Source organism: Pan troglodytes, chromosome 5, assembly GCF_028858775.2.
Source record: "Pan troglodytes isolate AG18354 chromosome 5, NHGRI_mPanTro3-v2.0_pri, whole genome shotgun sequence".
Taxonomy (NCBI): domain Eukaryota; kingdom Metazoa; phylum Chordata; class Mammalia; order Primates; family Hominidae; genus Pan; species Pan troglodytes.
Window position 1 is genome coordinate 145,834,778 of NC_072403.2, and position 21,788 is coordinate 145,856,565.

At 35.1% G+C, this 21,788-nt stretch overlaps 1 protein-coding gene across 4 annotated transcripts in view; it reads left to right on the plus strand.

Moving 5' to 3' along the window:
- TBPL1 (TATA-box binding protein like 1) overlaps positions 1 to 18,767 on the plus strand; it is a 36,488-nt gene extending 17,721 nt beyond the window's left edge. For 2 of the 4 annotated variants that reach the window (XM_009451740.4, XM_009451739.4), the window contains exons 2-7: positions 11,391 to 11,569; positions 13,870 to 13,952; positions 14,119 to 14,182; positions 15,677 to 15,780; positions 15,878 to 15,972; positions 18,238 to 18,767. In XM_009451740.4, the coding sequence (XP_009450015.1) occupies positions 11,435 to 11,569; positions 13,870 to 13,952; positions 14,119 to 14,182; positions 15,677 to 15,780; positions 15,878 to 15,972; positions 18,238 to 18,317 (561 nt within the window). In that variant the 5' untranslated portion in view covers positions 11,391 to 11,434 and the 3' untranslated portion in view covers positions 18,318 to 18,767. 4 annotated transcript variants of the gene reach the window in all.
- Positions 18,768 to 21,788: the final 3,021 nt, after the last annotated feature.

The window sequence follows — 21,788 nt, forward strand, 5'->3', positions numbered from 1 at the left end:
GTCCGCTCTCGCCCACGCTGGAGTGCAGTGGCACAATCTCTGCTCACTGCAACCTCTGCCCTTGGGTTCCAGCAGTTCTCTTGCCTCAGCCTCCGCAGTAGCTGGGACTACAGGCGCCCACTGCCATGCCTGGCTAATTTTTGTATTTTTGGTAGGGGCGAGGTTTCACCAGGCTGGTCTCCAACTCCTGACCTCAAATGATCCACCCATCTTGGCCTCCCAGAGTGCTGAGATTACAGGCGTGAGGCACCACTCCTGGTCAGCATCCAAGCTTTCTTACTTTATAGATATATTTTAGTATTCGTCGAAACAGTGAGAATCTTAACTAGGTTACTGTTTAAACATTATTGAGACAGGTTTTCAATTATATCTTCTTATATTGCAAAATATTTCATTTTTTCAGCCAGAATTTTTGCATGAGAATGTAAACCATTGAACTTATCTTTTCTTAAGCAGTCATTCAGAAAATCAGTATCATTTAAATCTTTCCCCATCACCTTTTAGACACCATTACAAATAATGTCATTGACTGAAGCATAAAATACACCGTTTTTTGTTTTTTTTTTTAGTAAATAGATGCTGGCAACCTCAGAGTTGTTGACTAATTTCCATTAAAAAATAGTACCTTGTAGCTTTCTTAATATAGATTTTTTTAACCATAATTCACTTTGATACAAAATTATTCACATGAATGCTACCTGCTTAACAGTCTTCAGACTGAATATCTAGATTGAGTCTCATAGATAGTAGGTAGTCATATGTAATGAAGATAGTTTAACTTTCTGTTTAACTGAATGTAATGATGCTTTTTGTACATCAAATACTTTTGCTTTCACTTAAGCATTTGTTAAATGTTTTACGAGTGGTAAAATATAGTCTTTTTCTTTGGAAGATACAAGGTTTTTTATGGCCAGGCAAACTGTTGGTAAAATTTTCTTCATGTGGCTAGACTATAAAAATGCCAACCCTGTGGACTGACTCCTAAAGTATAAGCTCTTGGGCCAGACATAAAAATATCCTCATGATAGAATGTCACCCTGCCAAACAAGTGCAAGGTTTTCAACTGTTAGACCTTAGTGCATCTAACTCTCTCCCATTACTGCCCCTTTGAACACAAATGCATGCTGAAGGGAAAGTGGTGAGTTCAGAATTGATGATAATTTATCTAAACTAACAGAATAATTCTAGAATTAAAATGGAAATTTACTGTATAATTCCTACATTTGTCTAGAATGTATCTTCATCTAATATGTTAGGCTCCTGGGATTTTAGAATTAGATGGGAATCTTAAAAACCATCAGTCTAGTCTCATCTTTCACCTAATAGAAGACTTGTTTTGTGCCACTCCTAACTGTTGGTTAATTATCTAGCTCTACCTTCCCTTTTTGGACACGAATCTTCTGGGGAGCCCACCACTTTGTAGTGTTAAGTATGTGGTTTTTTGTGTGGCTTCATGAGATCTTTCATGTGACCTCAATTGACTCTGTCAATTTTCTTTTTTATTCAGTTGAGAACAACTACTCTTTTTCCATTCTTATGCTAAATGTCCTAAGATTTTCTTCACACAGCTCACTGTTTTTATATCTCACACCATCGTACTTTCCTTTGGATATTTGGAAATAATATCTTTAGTATCTTTAAATAATAATTTGATAAATTCTGGATATTGTAGATATTTCAATAGCAAAGGCTATTACTCTCTTTGGTCTGGACATTCTTATCTAACCTAAGTTTATGTGTATATGTGTTTGTTTAAGTAATACAGTACATTTTGAACCCCATGTTGTCTTAATATAACCTATTATTAAATAAAGTCCTAATCTTAAACAGCTGTTAGAAATTATTATGGAAACTTTTAGGCAGAAATGTGGAGAGAGTAGCGTAATGAACACTCATATATCTGTCACCAAGGTTTGTTTTTGTTTTGTTTTTGCTTTTTTTTTTTTTGAGACAGGGTCTCACTCTGTCACCCAGGCTGGAATGCCGTGGTGCCATCATAGCTCATTGCAGCCTCAACCTCCCAGGTTCAGTGCACCTCAGCCTCCCAAGTAGCTGGAACCACAGGCATGCACCACCATACCTGGCTAATTTTAAAATTTGTTGTAGAAATTGAGTCTATCTGTGTTGCCCAGGCTGGTTTTTTATTTTTTAATTGACACATGATTGTACATATTGTACATATTTATGAGGTACAGATTTGTTGTATAGTGATCAAATCAGGGTAGGGCATCTGTCACCTCATGAATTTATCATTTCTTTGTGGTAAGAACAGTCAAAAGCCTCTCTTCTAGCTATTTTATGATATACTTTACTGTTCACCATGGTCACCCTACTGTGCAATAGAACACCATAACTTATTCCTCCAATCCAATTGTAATTTTAAATCAGTTGACCAACCTCCGTTCATTCGCATCCTCTTCTCCTCAGTCTCTGTTAATCACTCTTCTTTCTGCTTCGATGATAACACTTTTTTTTTTTTTTAAGATTCCACATACAAGTGAGATCATGAGGAATTTGTCTTTCTGTGTCTGGCTTGGTTTATTTAACATGATGTCCTCCAGGTTCACTAACGTCACAAATGACAAGATTTCTTACAGCTGAATAATATTCACATTTTCTTTATCCATTCTTCCACTGTTGGACACTTAGATTGATTCCATATCTTGGCTATTATAAATAGTGGTGCAGTAAATAGCGAAGTACAGAAATCTCTTCAACATCCTGATTTCGTTTTCTTTGGATATGTATTCAGCAGTGGGATTGCTGGATCATGTGGTAGTTCTATTTTTAATTTTTTGAGGAACTTCTATACTGTTTTCTATAATGGCTATGTGAGTTTACTATCCTACCAACAGTGTGTAAAGTATTCCCTTTCTTTCACATCCTCACGAGTACATAGGTGTTTTTGTTGTTGTTGTTGTTGTTGTTTGTTTTTTTATAATAGCCATTCTACCTGGAGTGAGGTGGTATCTCATTGTGGTTTTGATTTGCATTTTCCTTATGATACGTGATGTTGAACATTTTTTCATATACCTGTTGGCCATTGGTATGTCTTCTTTTGAGAAGTGTCTGTTAAGGTGTTTTGCTTATTTTTTAATCAGATTATTTGTTTCTTTTGCTGAGTTGGTTGAATTTCATATATATATTCTGGATATTAATCTCTTATCAGATATACAATTTGCACATATTTTCTCCTGTTCTGTGGGTTGGCTTTTCACCCTGTTAATAGTTTCCTGGGCTGTGCAAAAGCTTTTCAGTTGGATGTAATCTCTGTCATCTTGATCTAATAATCGTTAAAAGGTGAAGCAGTAATACAGCATTTTTTGGTCCTAAAATACTGTGATAACTACTATACAAGTCTGTGCTTTATCTTAGAATAGATTATCCAAATTTGTTTGGTGGCAAGATTCCAGACATCAAGAGTCATCTGAAATTGTATCTCAATGTATTTGTTACTGAGTTCAAACAGTGAAAGATTTTAAAGTTAAATTGCAGACAAGACATTCCCCCAAGTATTTGAGTCTACATCTCTAAAAAAAAAGTCTGTCTACATAACCACTCTATTTTCTCTTCTAACAAAATTAACAGTAATTTCATAATTTCATGTCACTCAGATCTATTCAGATCCACTCAAATCACTCAAATTTCTCTCAAATATCTTTTATACTGATTTGTTAAAACCGGGATCTAATCAAGGACCATGTTATACAGACATTTTGTCATTTTAATTAAAAATAAGGGCCTTACATTTATCAGTGATAAATTTTATTTTGTTGGTAGTGCCTCTTTGGGCTTGTCCAGTAATCAGCAAACTTTTTCTTAAAGGGCCAGAGAGTAAATATTTTAGGCTTGTGGTTCATTTGGTTCTTGTCACAACTACTCAGTTGTGCTGCGTAGTCATTATGGAAACACACGGGCATGGCTGTGTTCCAATAAAACTTTTGCAAAACAGGCACTGGCCCATTGGCTGTAGTGTGCTGACCCTTGCCTAACCTATTATGATCTTGGTGTTTGTTTGTTTGTTTTTTTCCCCTCATCTGTAACTGTTCTCAAGTTTTGCATCAATTCATTAAATAATACAATTAATATTCAACTATTGGTGAATCCATCTGTCAGTAATAGCCACCATTTAATGAACACATACTGTATGCTATATACTTGGCATGGATAATAATATTTAATCCTTAAAAGCACCCTGTGAGGTACAGGTGGTATTATCACCAATTTATAGATGAGAAAATGAGGATTTAGAGAGCGGTTAGGTAAGTGGCCCAGTGTCACATATCTAAATGGGAACACTAGGTCAGAGCCCCCTTTTATAAGGCTTATTTTATACTATCAAACAGATAGGAAAGAACATCGTTCTAAAAGGCAAATGTTAGCTTTTCTTCATCTTGATTCTAGGCATGTGTTGAGAGACTGTCAAGTAATGTGTTGGGATTGGGACACAAAATGTCTATTTCCTAATCTACTATTTGGGGAGCTTTATAAAGGATATGAGGTTACTTTGAATGGCGTGTCTTTCTTTTAGAAAAGAGCTATCTCTAGGAGACCATGTGGGTTCCTATTGTGTTTGCAAATCGGTCTATTATCAGTCCTCCCCTGCTTCTGCCATTTCTTAGATCATAGATGGTAATTTTGTGGTTAGAACCTTAAGGCCCATTCCTCTGTATCCTCAGCTTCAACTTGAGTATACTTTAAGTAGCTAGATTCTTCTTTTCTGTATTCTCAGGTTTATTTATTCTCTTGGCTTTCAATTAGATTTTAGATTTATTTTTGCTTCGTTTTTATGACAGGGTTTATTGTGGCCTTTCAGTTTAAATATCTTTCCTGGTGTGGAAAATTTTAAATGCAGTAGTCTTTGATGCAATTTGTTGTAAAAGCCAGAAGGTGGCGATGTTTTCCAGTTAAGGTTTCAATTCATTGTAGTTGCTGGAGTAATGTTTTTGAATACCACTAGAAAGAGGACCAAAAATACAGATGATGTGTTCTTGTACACAAAATCTTTGAGTGGGGAAGAATGTGCTTTAACTTCTATGATGCATTTTAATAGAAAGCTAGAAATATGCCACTTCCTGAAGGGCTACAGTTTTGAAGTTTGCTTTTTTTATGAGAAGATATTTGACAAATCACACTAAACCATTTCCTTGAGAAACAGGACAAAACACCTGATCAAGCTATGTCTTAATATTAGGCCTTGGGCAGTGGGCAAATAATTGGTATTTGTATTTAAATCAGAATGGGAACAACTATTTTTCTTATATTAAACCTAACATATATATATATATTTGTTTTTTTATTTTAAAACATCCAGACTTTACCAAAAAAAAAAAAAAGTCACCCTGCTGTGCCAATTCTCTGAATAGAACAGTTGTTAACATTTTGGCAGATATAACTATGTAAATGCATATGTAGATACATAAGCCAAAATGAACTCATAATTAGACATATAATTTTTTCTACTCTGGCAAACATTATGGACCTCTGTCTACATCTCTGCATCTGTCTAGCTTTGTAATTTATAAACTCCATTTAGTAGTCTATTATATAAGACTGTACTGTATTTAACTAGTTCCTTTTCATTGGATGTGCAGGTTGTTTCTGTTATAAATAAAATTGCCATATATCATCTTATTATACTTTGGTCAGTTCAGTTATTTCTTTTTTGAGATGGAGTCTTGCTCTGTCACCCAGGTTGGAGTGCAGTGGCGCGATCTCAGCTCACTGCAACCTCCGCCTCCTGGGTTCAAGCAGTTCTCCTTCCTCAGCCTCCTGAGTAGCTGGGATTACAGGCGTGCACCACCACGCCCGGCTGATTTTTGTATTTTTAGACGGGGTTTCACCGTGTTGGTCAGGCTGGTCTCAAACTCCTGACCTCGTGATCCACTCACCTCGCCCTCCCAAAGTGCTGGGATTATAGGCGTAAGCCACCGTGCCCAGACGAGTTCAGTTATTTCTTATTGTTACTGGTTGACTGTAGTTCCACATATATTTACATTTTAAATTATCTGAATACACACAGCCAGAGTATCTCCTATAGAAAGTTTTTGTACCAGACTGTAAGAGAACACTGATTTACTCACACTTTCAACATCGTTTGATATTTGCCAATATAAGTGTCATCTTATTCTTTTAAGTTAGCATTTCCTCAATTACTAGTAAATGCAAAGAACTGCTAAATAAATGATTAGTCTAAGAAAAAATGAATTTTAATATCATTAGAATTAAGAGATAATGAAAACACATATCCAACTTCAGTCACACCTAAGACACTGGGTTATAATTGTCTTAAATGTTTATACAAGAAAAGACAGTTAAAAACTAAAGTATTAAGTATTCAACTTAAATACTTTCATTTAAGAAATTAGAAAAAGAATATATTAAATCTGTGGAAGGAAGGAAACAATGGACATAGGCAAAAAATTCACTAAAGAGGATCATCTACTGATAGTTTGTTCTGAGAAGAAACCAAAGTGGAAAAAAAGCAAGATTGACGAGAGCAATAAAAAGCAGGAATAAATGATACTACAGTGAAAAAAGGGTAAGTAGGCTACAACAGAGACTTCAAAAGATTATTAAGACAACCATGAAGAATTGTATGCCCAGTAAATTTTAAAATTTAGAAGAAATGGAAAATTTAATTTAGCAAAATAGACTTAAAGAAAACAGAGACATGAATTATTTTAAAACTCTTAAAGAAATTGAATTTAAAAGTTTAAATTCAATCTAATTTAAAAATTAGAAATTGTCTTAAAAATTTATCAAACAAGAAACAGTTCCAGATAATCTTCAGGTAACGTCTTCTAACCTGTCTTCCAGAGAATTAAAAAAGAAAAAAGAAATAAGCCACCTTAAATTGTCTAATGAGTCTAGTATAATCTTGATGCTCAAACCAGATAAGGACAATACAAGAAAGGAAGAGTATAGGCTAATTCTACCCAATAAGTAAATGAAGTATTAGCAAACCAGATTCATCAATAATCTTTCAAAAATCAAGAATTAATTGGATTTAGGAATATAACACTGTGTATAACAAGTTTAAGAGAAATATATGAGAATGATAAGACTGCAATTGAAAGTAGAGGCTTTCTCTGGAGGGAAAGGTGAGGAGGATGTGATTTGGAAGAACAGCATGGGGAGGCATCAGTTGTATTGTAATGTTTATTTTTTAAGCTGAGTGATAGGTACATAGATGTTCATTGTGTTCTTTTTGCCTTTTTGTATATCTTAAATATATGGTAGTGCCATGATTAGCAGGCTTAATAGCCTTGTGAGTTTAAATGTCACTTTCAAATGCTGTATTTTTGGTGGAGTTGCTTAAACACATTCCTCTTGGAATCTATACAACCAGTTAAAAAAATCATGTATAAACCACCATGAAATATAATGAAATGTACTGTATATGCATTTTCATGAATGTTGTGTCAAAGGGCTTGTAGGAAAAAAAGATTGTTAACTCTTTTGCATTCAGTGAAAATAGGTGGCTTTGGAAATAGTTTCAGCCTTGCTAACAGTTTTTTTTTTCATGCTTAGAATTAAAAGAAATAATTTGGAATTCTAGGTAGATGAGAAATTTAATATAGTTAAGAGTTTGAAATGTTGGATTTCATAGCGTTCATACACCAAATAATTGAACATTTACAATGTTTCAGATACGATGTTGAGTCGTGGGAATATATAGACCTATAAAAGAGTCTTTCACCTCAAGAAGCTTAGAATTTAGTAGGGGAAATAGGTGATTCTGGTGTTTAACTGTAGGTACCATCATAGTCATAAACAACTTGGAATATTTGTTCCCTTCTGGGAATTAGTTTCCATCTTTCCTTTAGCTGTTTTATTGTTTTTCTTGTTTTAATTTAAACAAAGTGGTGAGTCTGTGTTTTCAAGAATAACCTAAGCCTTTGAACTACTAATATTTAGTTAGACCTGTTTAACCCATCGATAAATTATGTCACTACACTTAAAAATACAAGGGACATGTTAGGCAATCAGATGCTTTGTAGAAACTGAGCCATTTGTCAGCCTGGCGCGGTGGCCCACACCTGTAATCCCAGCACTTTGGGAGGCCGAGGCAGTGGCTCACAAAGTCAAGAGTTCAAGAGCAACCTGGCCAAGATGGTGAAACCCTGTCTCTACTAAAAATACAAAAATTAGCTGAGCATGGTGGTGGGTGCCTGAGGCTGAAGCAGAGAATTGCTTGAACCCAGGAGGCGGAGGTTGCCGTGAGCCAAGATCGCGTCACAGCCCTCCAGCCTGGGCAACAAAGCGAGACTTGGTCTCAAAAAAAAAAAAAAAAAGAAAAAAAAGAAATTGCGATTTGTCTGTTTCGTTGGACTGTCATTCTAATTATCCTATTGAAAAGGGATATAATATGTTTAGCTTTAGAAAGTAAATCTTTGTTAATATCCAGTTCTGTGCTCTCGTTCTACAAGACAGATGAACTGATTGCAAGTGGACCTTTTTTCATGCTTCGAAAAATGTGGTCTTTTATGTAGGTTGCCTCTTTTAAAAAAGTACTGACTTTTTATATTGCATCTTTAATTGGAAACTTCTTATTAAAGCAATCTTTTCTGAGCCTGCTTTTCAGGTTACTCATATTATAAAATATGAATACTTAGTAACTTATGATGAACTATTCGCATGACCTTATTTTTAAAATTTAAGTTGCTGAAATGATGAAAAATCACCAATTTTGAATTTCAAGGCTTCTTTTTTGCATTCACACAGATTTTCTTTACCCTTTTTTTTCTTGACTTAGTTTTACTTATATTGTCCTTAGTGTTGTCCCCTCAGGCAGAACTCAAAGTAGTAAATTCAGAGTAGAGTAGAACTCAAAGTAGTAAATCTGAATCAATTTGTTTTCTCCTGTTTGATATAAAAACAAGTAAAATAGTAAATTTGATAGTTGATTCGCATGAAGTTTCTTCTTCAGTAGTTGCCTTGTGGTAGCTTATCCTCAAGGGATGTGCAACAGTTAGGATTAGGTTTGGCTGTATATCACAGAAATCCAACATGAGGGAAACTGATTTTTCTCTCATACTCATGAGGTCTAGAATTAAGAAGAACAGGGATAATAAGGAGATTCACAGCCTCAGGGGCCCAGGCTGCTTCTATCTTGTTGTTCTACCATCCTCATCCTCATTGTCTCGTGGTGCAAAATTGGCTACTTGAGCTCTAGCTCTCATCCAACCTCTAGACAGCAAGAATGAAAAAGGGCAGAAAGGCAAAGGAGCCCTTGCTGGCTTAGTTGGTTGCTCTAAGTAGACTTCCCAGAGGATACATAACCATTTTATTTTATGTCTCATTGACCAGAACATATTCAGGTGGCCAGTTGGCTATACCAGTTGTTGCCAGGGAGGCTGACATCTATAGTATTTTATTTCTGCCACATTGTACCCAGCTAAACATCTGAGCTCTGATCATTATGAAGGCAAGGTGGAATGGATGTTGGGGTAAGCAGCCAGGAGCCTAGCAGAAAACCTGCTGCTGTCCAGATGGCTCAGTAACTGGGCTCTAATGTAATCATGGGAAGTAGTGCTAAGAAATCCTCTGCCTGTTGATTTGAACTTATTTCATCAATAATTACTGTCATTTACTGTTACAATATCCTAGATATATATGCTAAGTACTTTTCATACATTATATAATTTTCACAACACTGCTGTGTGGTAGGCATGGTCTATTCCATGTTACATATGAGAACACTGAGACACAGGTTACATAACTTGCCCAAGTTCTGATAGCTATTAAGTGGTGAGTCAGACATTGCACGTGCTTAAGACCAGTGGTAATAAACTGGCCCTGTGCCTCTGCTTTTTAATCTGTCTGCCTATATATCTATCCATCAGTTCCTGTTGTCACCCCTGCCTCACTCCTCATACGTAAAAATTATTTGAGGTAGCTCAGACATGCACAAATAACAGAAAAACAAAAAGATACACAGATTGAGGGGAATATGGGAATATAAGAGTGAAAAAATATAATGAAGTTGAGGTACAATTGATACACAGAATTGAATGCCATATGGTCTTATAGAGGTGTCAGAAGTCTTGGTCTGGTTTGCCACTGTGTTCTATCAGAAACTGAAAGGCAGAGAAACAAGACCTTCTTTATTTAGACTCTTGGCCCCTTCACTGTTTTAGTTATATAATAATTTGAATCCTTATTATAAAGAATACTAGTTTTTTACATTGTGGCTGCAAGGAATTTTAAAGACAACTATAGTATGTTTTTATCATTTTCTGATCTTTTTGTGAGTTAAGTCAAATTGCCATTGTTTATTTTTTGAAGTGTGAAAATGCAAAGAGAATTTTTTAGCTGGGTCATGAGTCACGTACTTAGTAAAAACTGGGGCTTGTTTGTTTGTATAAATCATAGGAGTCTCGGCAAATACATATTGGAAGATTCTGATCTTGATAAAAATGGTATTATGCAAATTACTTGGTAGAGCTCCTCCTGTACACCCAAGTTTGCAAACTCCTTGAGGACAAAAGACTTTGCCTTAATTATTTCTTTCCCTCCATTATCTTCAGTGTATAGGTGTTCAGAAAGAAAATAATGAATGAATGGTTAGTAATGAGAAAAGTCTGTTAGTAAATGTTATTCATATTTTTGCTGCTTTAAACTTAAGTCAGTTACTCTGCTTGAAATAGAAGTGTGTCATATTTTTTATAGTACCAGCAAGTTGCATGAGAAGGGTTATATGCCACTAATGGTTAGACATTGAGACCAGAGTCCAACCCTTGAACGCGGTGCATTTGGGGATTTGTCATTACTGTGGTACACCTGGAACGTAGTGTTTGTAGAGGTGAATAGCAGGAGATAAGTCTGGCAAGCTCCTGTCAAGTAAAAGTTACTTTTTAGTTTAAGGAATGAAAGTTAGGCCTAGATTTTGAAATATATTAGATGTCATGTTAGCTTTTTTAAAAATGACATTTTTAGTGGGGAAAAGAAAGGACATGATTTGGTTTGTTTGTTTTGACAGAGTCTCTGTCTCACAGGCTGGAATGCAGTGGTACGATCTCGGCTCACTGCAACCTCCGCCTCCCAGGTTCAAGTGATTCTCCCACCTCAGCCTCCCTAGTAGCTGGGATTACAGACATGCACCATCATGCCCGGCTAATTTTTGTATTTTTAGTAGAGACCAGGTTTCACTATGTTGGCCAGTCTGGTTTCGAACTCCTGACCTCAGATGATCCAACCACCTTGGCCTCCCAAAGTGCTGGGATTACAGACATGAGCCACTGTGCCCGGCCAGGGACATGATTTGATTCTAGTAACATTTGAAAAATAAATAATATAGATTCATTTTTTACATTTCAATTGCAAAATTGTGAAAAGTGAATTAACAACATTTAAGTTTAATGACTTTATTTTGTTTTATTTCTCAGGATGTGATCTTCGTGGTGGAAAGCTAAATTTTAAAACCACCCCAATGGATGCAGACAGTGATGTTGCATTGGACATTCTAATTACAAATGTAGTCTGTGTTTTTAGAACAAGATGTCATTTAAACTTAAGGAAGATTGCTTTGGAAGGAGCAAATGTAATTTATAAACGTGATGTTGGAGTAAGTATCTGAGTTTTCGTATTTGTACTACATAGCCTAATTTTATAGTTCTATGACTAATACTAAAATGTATTCATTCTACAGATAGTTTATGAGCACCTTACCATGTGCTGGTTGTCCTGGATACAGAAGTGAGCCCTGTAAAAGCAATCCCTCCTCTCATGGAGGTACAAGCTTTTGTACATAGAGTGCTGGTACCTGAATCAGCAAAGAACTCATTGGTTACAGAGACATTTTATTGTTCTCTCAATTTATTTTAACTGAAGAAAGGGACCTTTATATTCGCACATGTACCTATTCAAATATGATTATATTTGAATTATATTTGAATGATGCCTTAATATATATTATAATTTTTATAATATTTTAATTGTCATATTCTTTAACAAAGGTAGATGGTTTTCTTTCATAACAAACTGCTGAAAATAATATGATTTATATCTTAACCTGGACATCTTAAATTTTAGTTTTTGTTAAACCTGTAATATTTTAAAGCCTGAATATTAATAAGTAATAATAAAACCTTAGTGTTTTGAGATTAACATTATAAAAGACATTGGATGTCATTATAAACCAAAGATTGATGAGATGAATATGTATTTTACACATTTGTTATGAAAATTAAGAATGTATCTCAAGGCTCTATTTAGCTTTAAAAATTAGATGCCAGGATACCTATGTAAATTGCCATTAGTTAATTTTTTTTTTTTTTTTTTGGTGAGATGGAGTCTCACTCTTCCGCCAGGCTGGAGTGCAATGCAGTGGCATGATCACAGCTCACTGCAACCTCTGCCTCCCAGGTTCAAGCAATTCTCCTGTCTCAGCCTCCCAAGTAGCTGGGATTACAGGTGCACACCACCACGCTCAGCCAATTTTTGTATTTTTAGTAGAGACGGGGTTTCACCGTGTTGGCCAGGATGGTCTCAATCTCTTGACCTCGTGATCCACCCACCTCAGCCTTCCAAAGTACTGGGATTATAAGCGTGAGCCACCGTGCCTGGCCGTCATTAATTCTTAGTACTAGAAACTAAGTAAAGATGAATTAAATTCAATTAAAAATTTCAGTGACTCACAAAGATTTTCAAGTTTGTCAGCAATCCCATCTTTCCTTTAGAAAAGTAATAAATATGTCTGCTCAAAAGTTTAGAGAGGAATATGCCTAACACTGCTTTGGTACTTCAGCATGACATATGGAAAGGAAGTAGTTTTTTTAAGGCAGGTTAATTGAAAATTCTGAGTTGATAGACAAGCTGGTGATGGTGAGAGACAATTAAATGTAGGATAAACTCAGTCAAGTGTTTCTCAGTCACTTGTATATGAAATTTTATAATGTATTTTAGTTCAAATTTTATCTTGATCTTTGGTGAATTTTGAGTCTGCCCAGATTTAATAGCTTTCTAGTTTGATAATATGGCATATGACAGAGAATGAAGAACACAAAATGTAACAAAAATTTTAAGCAGAAACATCTGATTCATTTATGTTAGTCAGTGAGCATTTATGTCTTTCTTACATAGAATGAGCATCTAACAAATATTTCCATTAATGAAAAGTTGGAATGAAAATTTAAATTTGCATATTTTCTTGGAGCTTAGTCCTTGACCTATTTATACACACTCTGTAGTTATTTCATTGTAACCCATAGCTTTAAATGAATTTCCAATTACATCTCCCGCTCCAACATTTCTCCTTTATTCAAGATGCCGATGTTGAACTTGAGTATGTAATAAGCATCTCAACTCTAGGATGCAATATAAAGTAGTGATGGGTACCATGAAGCAGCAGAAAGTAGAATTAGGAATTAGAAAGCAATGAAGGGATGGGTGTTTCAGGGAAATGATTAGGGAGGGCCTCTCTTCAGGAGGTGACATCTGGTAAGAGACCTGAATGAAGTGAGAATATTGAGGGGATAATATTCCAAATGAAAGCAACAGCTACTGCAAAGCTTCTGAAGCATGAACAGATTTGGTGTGTGTGAGGAACCATGCAAGTTCCAGTTATGTGACTGGGGTGGAATGAGAGTTGAATTGTTTATATACTTGGAGTACATTGATTTCAAGTATATAGAGTGAGAGATTTCTATACACCTTGTATTTTTAATTAATCAAATGTCTTTTTGGATTAATATGTTCTTTGTGTTCGGTATTGTACTTGATTTCAGAATGGTAGATTTGGAGAGCAGTTATTGCAGTCTTGGATAAGCTTGGAGAGTAGTATTTGGACATTAATATGACTATATAGAACAGAACCTTATGTGAAAAATAATGCTTATGAGGTAATCAGATTTTTTTTCCCCCCAGAAAGTATTAATGAAGCTTAGAAAACCTAGAATTACAGCTACAATTTGGTCCTCAGGAAAAATTATTTGCACTGGAGCAACAAGGTAAATGCTACTTGGGTTTTTTGTTTTTATTTTTTACTTTTTCCCTCATGGAAAGGACATTTTCCTAGACTTAACAGCAAAATCATATGTAAAGTTTGTTATGTTCCTCAGTATAAAATTTATTTCCTGTGTAACTGATAATCTTTTTCTTTCCTTAAAACCGTAGTGAAGAAGAAGCTAAATTTGGTGCCAGACGCTTAGCCCGTAGTCTGCAGAAACTAGGTTTTCAGGTAACGTTTTCAAATAGTATCTAAACTACAAATATTCAAGGATTTATTTTTATAGAATTAAAAATTGTAATAGACTCAAGAAATCACTATGCGTACTATTCTTATGATTAAACTTTTTCTAGGTTTTTTAATACTGCCCTTCAGTGTGAAAATTAGTAGCAAAATTTGGCTATGTGGGTATTTGTAAAGGATCCTAGCTTTTTCCCTAATTCCTTTCCCATAAAGAGACTTGTTTCCTCACAAGTTAATTTCCTTTTCAACTCTTTTTTAAGTGTTTTCACCTCTGACGTACACAAACAAAATGGTTTTTGGTCATCTCAAGAATGCCAGGTCAGAATGGTGAATAGAGAATGGCAGAGGCCGTTGACATGGACACACCAGCTGGCAGGCTCTCACACTTGTAACGTGACTGTCACTGGCATGTCAGCCTCATCACTATAACTTGATAGAGGTATACCTTTGAATAAAACCATTACATATTATGGACTTGCTAGGTCACTTGCAAATGATGAATAAATGAAAGATAAAAGATGAGAATGGTCCCTGAAGATGAGGGCAAGGCTGTTTGGGATTGAGACAAGTTTGTAGAAGTGGGGATAGGAAGTTACCTTTCCCGCTGATGACTCAGTCTCTCTGAAGTAGAGGGTGATAGGAAGAGACTGAACGGCTGGTGGGGAGTGGGGGTTGGTGCTTGAGGAGGGTGGCAGTAGAGAGAGGCTTGAGTTGTACTGTGATTTGAGAGTGCTGCCACTTTGCGGTTTCCTGGCTTTGCGCAACTGCTGTGTGCAAGGCTGAGTTGAAGGATAGTTCGCTCACCCAAAATTGTGGTTTTAGGAGGAATGTTTGAAAAGATAATGAGATGAAACGAAGATGTTGGTTGGAGTGGCCAAAGTTATTAATGTTAACAGCATTATTTTCGGCCTTGGAACTTCTTTTCTTAGTGTAACATTAGAAGTGTTGAGAGAAATCCCAATTAGTTAGAAACAAATTTATCACTCTATCCCCAGAAAGAAAATAAACATCTAGCTAATCTCACAGAAATGTCATTTTGCCTTATTGTGTATGAGAAAAACATCTGACTTTTGGAGCCCAGTGTACACTCTGTATTTACTGACTTTAAAGTGACATCTTTTCCATTTTTACTCTAGCAGGATGACCTGGACTTAAACTTTTTCCCTCACTATTCTCTCTCCTTTCTCAGTAGTTTTAAATATTTCACTTAAAGTATTAAAAAATTAAACATATGATTAGAAAGACCCATACTGTTTTGATCATGCAAATGCCTCAGGTTTTAATTTTTTTAATGGAGTTTTTGAGCTTTTTAAAAAACTGAATTAAAGCTTTCCATGCTACACAACTTACAGTACTAAACATACACTTGAAACGTTTTTGTTTTATCTTGTTTGCCCTTGTTTTTAAGGATTGCCATGATGAGCAGATTTTTTGTTTGTTTGTTTCAAAATAAATTTATTGAGTTTTACTTCTCTCCTAAAGGTAATATTTACAGATTTTAAGGTTGTTAACGTTCTGGCAGTGTGTAACATGCCATTTGAAATCCGTTTGCCAGAATTCACAAAGAACAATAGACCTCATGCCAGGTAAGTCTTTGAAGCAATTTATCTTGAAAGATTACCAAATTTGAAATTACTAGTCAGGGTATAAATATTTATATTAATTGTGGCTTATTTTGTGTAGTTACGAACCTGAACTTCATCCTGCTGTGTGCTATCGGATAAAATCTCTAAGAGCTACGTTACAGATTTTTTCAACAGGAAGTATCACAGTAACAGGTATTCTATGATATTGAAACCACACTTATCAATTATGGATTGAATGATACAAGATGCTCATACCAAGATAGAAATAATGTGTGATTTGTTCCTTTCAGTCACTTCTGCCCTTTAGAGGAACCAGTCTCCTGACTTTTAACACTAGATGCATTTTACCTACTTTTGTACTATTTATAAATGTTACACTTACTATTTTGTGTCTTTTTTCACTCAGCATTATCTTAGTGAGTTTCATCTATATTATATTCTATGTAGTTGTATGTAGATCATTCGTTCTTATTGGGCATTTGAGTAGTTTCCAGTTGGAGCTTTAAAAATATTCTGGTGGGCCAGGTGCATTGGTTCATGCCTGTAAGCCCAGCACTTGGAAGGCTGAGGCGGGCTTATCACAAGGTCAAGAGATCAAGACCATCCTGGCCAACATGGTGAAACCCCGTCTCTACTAAAAATACAAAATATTAGCTGGGCGTGGTGGTGAACGCCTGTAGTCCCAGCTATTCGCGAGGCTAAGGCAAGAGAATCATTTGAATCCGGGAGGCGGAGGTTGCAGTGAGCTGAGATCGCACCACTGCACTCCAGACTGGCAACAGAGTGAGACTCTGTCTAAAAAAAAAATATATATATCTATATATATATATAGATAGATAGATATTTTTTCTGGTATATGTATCCATAGTATGATTTTTTTTTTGTAAATTCATGATATCTTACATTTAAAATTCTCATGAGAAACTCATAAATTTCACAGAGGTTTTACATAAGCAAAATATTAAATATAATTGGTACCTGTTTGTTATGTTTGTCTTGCTATATCTTTTAATCTTTATTTGGAGAAAGGGTGGTTTCAGAAAACTAGGCATTCATGTCAAAGGGTAGCATTAGCATGCTGTGTGACATTTTAATGGTACTATGATTATAAATTGTACAGAGGCATTGCTTGGGAGTCAGGCCCAACCTTAGGCAAAAAAGAATTAAAGAAAATGTCTTTAATGTCCTTGAGCTTTGTTTTTTCTTTCTTCAATCCACAGAGGAAAATAATTTAGTCTCTCAACAAATAAACTTTAGTTTTGACTCATCCCATGGGTTTTTCCATCTTCCTTGGGGACTTTCAAAACGTATTCCCAAGATCCCACCTGCATCTTAAATATGGGATGATAGGAGACGAGTCTGTTTGTTCCCTTCTTTCAGCTCTCTGTTTCTACACTTTGGAGCCTGGATGTCTGAGAAGCCACAGAGCCTATTGAACAATCTCTACTAAGTATATAATAAAACAATGCATATGTAAAACTCTGTATTTACTGAGTTACTAGATATTAAACAAAACAATAACAAACTGAAGACAATTCACCTGGTTAAGCAGTATGCATTATTTACTTAGATCAGGAATAGCCTATGAAATGTTACTGAATTGGTTCCCGTGAGCAAAGCATAGCAAGGTGGGGGTAAAGTGAGTCAGGAAGGACCTGACCAAGATAGGATGTGTGGTTAGGACTTTCAGAGAGTTTACAGTGGGTGGATTTGTTAGTTTCCTGGGTCTTTCAAAAGAGGTTAAGTGTGTATTGGTGAAGCCATTTTTATTCAAAATTTTATGAGAATAGTTTTCATTGTCCTTTTTTATGTTTCTTTTTAGCGATTTAAATGAAAGATTACATTTTTATAAAGTTGTTCAAGAATTAGCATAATGCATGGTCACCTCGTAGCCTTGTGCTTTTTTTGTTTTCTATTGACTTGTATAAGCTCTGAGGGTGAAATGACCAGATTGGTAATAAATATGTGGATACCCAGTGGTGGTAAATCTGTGGGGATTTTTAAACCAGCATTCTGGTTTCCCAACATTTTGGTAGCAGCTTTGTTTCACTCTGCTGTGTTCCTCCATATTCCTGAGCCTCTGTTGTAGCCTAACCAGAAGCCAGATGATAGTGATTTAAAGGATAGCTGTTATTTAGTCCCATTTGTTACTCCTTCCTTTCATGTACATATTATATTACAGTGCTTTTTATATTAGTCCATGATAGTTTGTATGCCCTAAAACAAAGTGAATAACCTCATTTTGTGTTTCATATGTCCTTTAATTGCCCAGAACAAAATCTGTATTATTTTTACTTATTATGGCTATGTGTATAATTATATGTCTAGTTTTCTTTTTTTTAACAGTTAACTTGATATTCTATACCACTTGAATATTTTTAATTCTGGAAAATCAGTTTTTCCTAGTGCTCCCTTTTCCAACTCTTCTCACTCCTTCCTCCATTGTGTTTATTACAGGGCCCAATGTAAAGGCTGTTGCTACTGCTGTGGAACAGATTTACCCATTTGTGTTTGAAAGCAGGAAAGAAATTTTATAATTCACCACTTAATTGGTTAGAATCTCTAACTGAGCACCTTTTAAACCTGCTGCACATTGGACTCAAAAGGAAAACTGGACCAACAGTAATTGAGGAAATAGACTCTTTTATTCATTCATGGCTACAGTGTAAGCTCCAGTCCCTTTGGATTTTATTCCAAACCTTGCTGTAATATAAAAGGAAGTTTACAAGACATGATATTGCTGCTTTTACAAAAGGACATTCTATTTATTTTCGCAGTAATTCTCATGTCCCCATAAGCAGAGCTGTCACAGTGTGCACTACCTTAGATTGTTTTATTGTCGTCATTGTTATTTTTTTCCATTTTGAGCTAATGTGTTTTATTTGTGAATAGTCTTTTACATTTTTGTATGCTGAATATGGGCACCAAAGAACCTGTAAAAGTTATCTTTTTCAATTGAATGTGCACAAATAAAAGTTTGGAAAAGATCTCTCTTCATTCTATAACTTTTATTCCCCATTTTCTATTTTAACAAAAATTGTATTCATACTTCTTTTTTTTAAAATCTATGCAAGCTTAAGACTTCGGCTAAAGTGTGTTGGCTTCTTTTTGAAGTGTATTTTGTGTGTGTGTGTGTGTGTATGTGTGTGTATATATATATATATATATATATATATATATATATATGCACCACATGTGTATAGTATCTTTTAATGCTCTGTTACCAAATAACAAATAGGAATTTTTTTTCTTGCAGATTAGAAATAAAAACGTGTATATAAACTCTAGGGAACCAGACTAGAAGTTTATAGATAAAGGATAATGTTTTATGTTGCTAATTTAATATGATAGAAAATGTTAAATAACTTGTAAAGGTTAAGAAATTGTAGTTTTAAGAAGAGAAACCTCTTACCCACTAGATGGAAATGAGAAAGAAGCTGTGATGAATGGTGCCTCATTTGGACCTTTGTTTTTCTGGAAAGACTCAACACCTGTAGTTGTAGAGAAGTGATTGAGGTTCTTGACTTTAATCTTGGGTTGGTGCCCAAGCCTATACTAAGAGTCTTGTCAGAAGTTGGTAACATGGAGATGTTTTAACAAGAAGTGCCCATAAGCTGCCTCTGTGCCACAATGTAATTATCAAATAGCCCCACTTGAATTTGAAAGCCATTTTGTGTGATACTGTCCTTCTCCTTGCTGTATCTTATTTAATGGAGTTAAAGAGTGACTATTCAGTATATGAGATTGCTACTCTTAAAGTTATAATAAATATGCATTTATGAAACAGTGTCTCTGGCTCACCCAGGAGCCCCGATGTGGTAATACAGGATCAAGCTGTAGTTGTGCCCTGTCATTTAGGTTTAGGAGTTTAGTGTAACCAACAGTGATTATACCTAGAAATAAAGCTGAGTGGAGAGTCCAATTAGCTTCTCAGGAGAAACTTAATGGGGACAATATTCCAACACAATGTTCCATAAAAACTTGTATTTCCAAAATGTTTTTAAACCTTTGTGGAAAAATTGCAACATCCTAACCTCCATATATAGTACATTTTCCTTACTGTATTATAAAATCTTGAAAACCTAGCTTAGGCACTGCACTGAACAACACATATTATTTTTATCTTTTTTCTTCTCATTGCCTTCCCTAACCTCCTGCTTATTCCAAAGTGGAAAGCAAAGGCTAACTTACATTTTTCCTTCTTGTGAAATATTTCATTGAGATTTTTAGACTTTTATTTTTCCTTTTTTTTTAAAAAAAAGTGTTTATTTCCTTTTATTTTAAGATTCAGTAGGATAGCCAAATTCATAGAGAATAAAATTACATGAAAGAGTTACAAGCTCACTGTTTTAAAGACTTGACATTTTTCATTTAGTTTTAATTAACAGTAATAAGTCACCTCCTGTTTTGCAATGTTCACCAAAAAAAGAAACATAGAATAGGGGGAAAACATGCTTATATAGCCAAGGTACAGATCCAGATGATGTAACCTTTTTAGTATTCGCATGACTTGAAAACTGGGCAAATCAATAGATAATCGAAGTGCTTTATCTGAAGGGAGAGGGTAAAGACAGTGTGACCAGGTTTGTTTTCAGGGCTGCCGAATGAGCCTCACCTAACAGTGTCCCTGGGTAATTCGCTAACCTTAACAAAGATGGGAAGAAGTGAGTGCTCTGATGTCTTCTGCTGGCTCTCCATAAGTACTGTAAATTTTTTTTATAAATAAAAACTGAATATATATGTACAAGTTGTAAGTATTTCCCCCTTTTTATTTTTGAAAATCAAAAAGCTTGATTTGGTATGGTGCAATGGATATTGGATAAAAATTTGAAGACAAAATTGTTTAGTTACAGACTCAGGATAATAAAAGAAAAATATAAAAGAATGCTCAAGATACTGAAGTCAAGGTCACTAGTAATAAACTGGCTAGGTTGATAAACAATTTCCTGCCCATTTATAATGAAGGGCTAAACAAAAAATACCTGAAGTATATATAGAGTTTGAACTATAAACACAGAAGGAAACATGGGGCAGAACACACTTCCCTTCTCTTTTCCAAAAACAAAAAACAATGCATGCTCTGATTTGCGTATGAAATACACCATGATAGAATTGAGATCTCCAATCTCCTTTCCTTTTAGCTTCCCCCTGCCAATTTTTATACAGATAATACACTGCAGATCCAGGCCTTTTAGTCAGTCTCCTGAGTCTCTGATATAGTTTTACTACTTACATAGGTTTATAGTCTCTCCACATTGTTATAAAGGAATGTAGTAGATCATGTTTCCTTATATGACATTGGGACAGTTTGTTAGGAACCAATAGGAAAATTCCAAGCTAAATAAAAAGGAGCTTTGGCTCTTAGGATTCTCTTTTCTTCAGGTTAATCATATTTTAAAATTCTTTTTCAAGTTAGGTTGTTCGTGCTTTTAAGTTTTTTGTGTGTCTTCCATCACTTAAATATTAGTAATTTAATATGTTATTTGGTTCAAGATTTGATTGTGGATTTTCTATCATACCCAAATTTTATTAGTAAGACCTCTTAACAAGTCTTTAAAATCAACTGGAGAAGTAAGAGAACAGTTCGTCGTTGTGTGGGTGAAACCCACGTTGCTGGTACAGGTGGCCATCATAGAAAAGAACATGAGGGAATTGTCCTGATGTCTGAATGTCATTTATTGTGTCTTCAGTTATCTGAACGTCATCGTCAATTATAGCCTGTGTACCGTAACCTGAGGTAGTGATATTCCTGAGGAGTGTGAAGAATTGCAGGACACTGTGGATTACTATACATTGTCATGAAAGCCTTACAAGGAGGCAGCTTTTCTAGGCTTGGCTTAGTAACTTCAACCTAATTGCTTAGAGATTTGGATAAATAACCTAATGGCCTGACTCCTTTTCTAATGTTTTACTAACAGCTACTTCTAAATAAATATGGTCCCAGGATTTTAAAATTGTCTTTTCTATGCATTTTTTAAAAATGGAAAAAAATGCTCATTTTTCTCAAC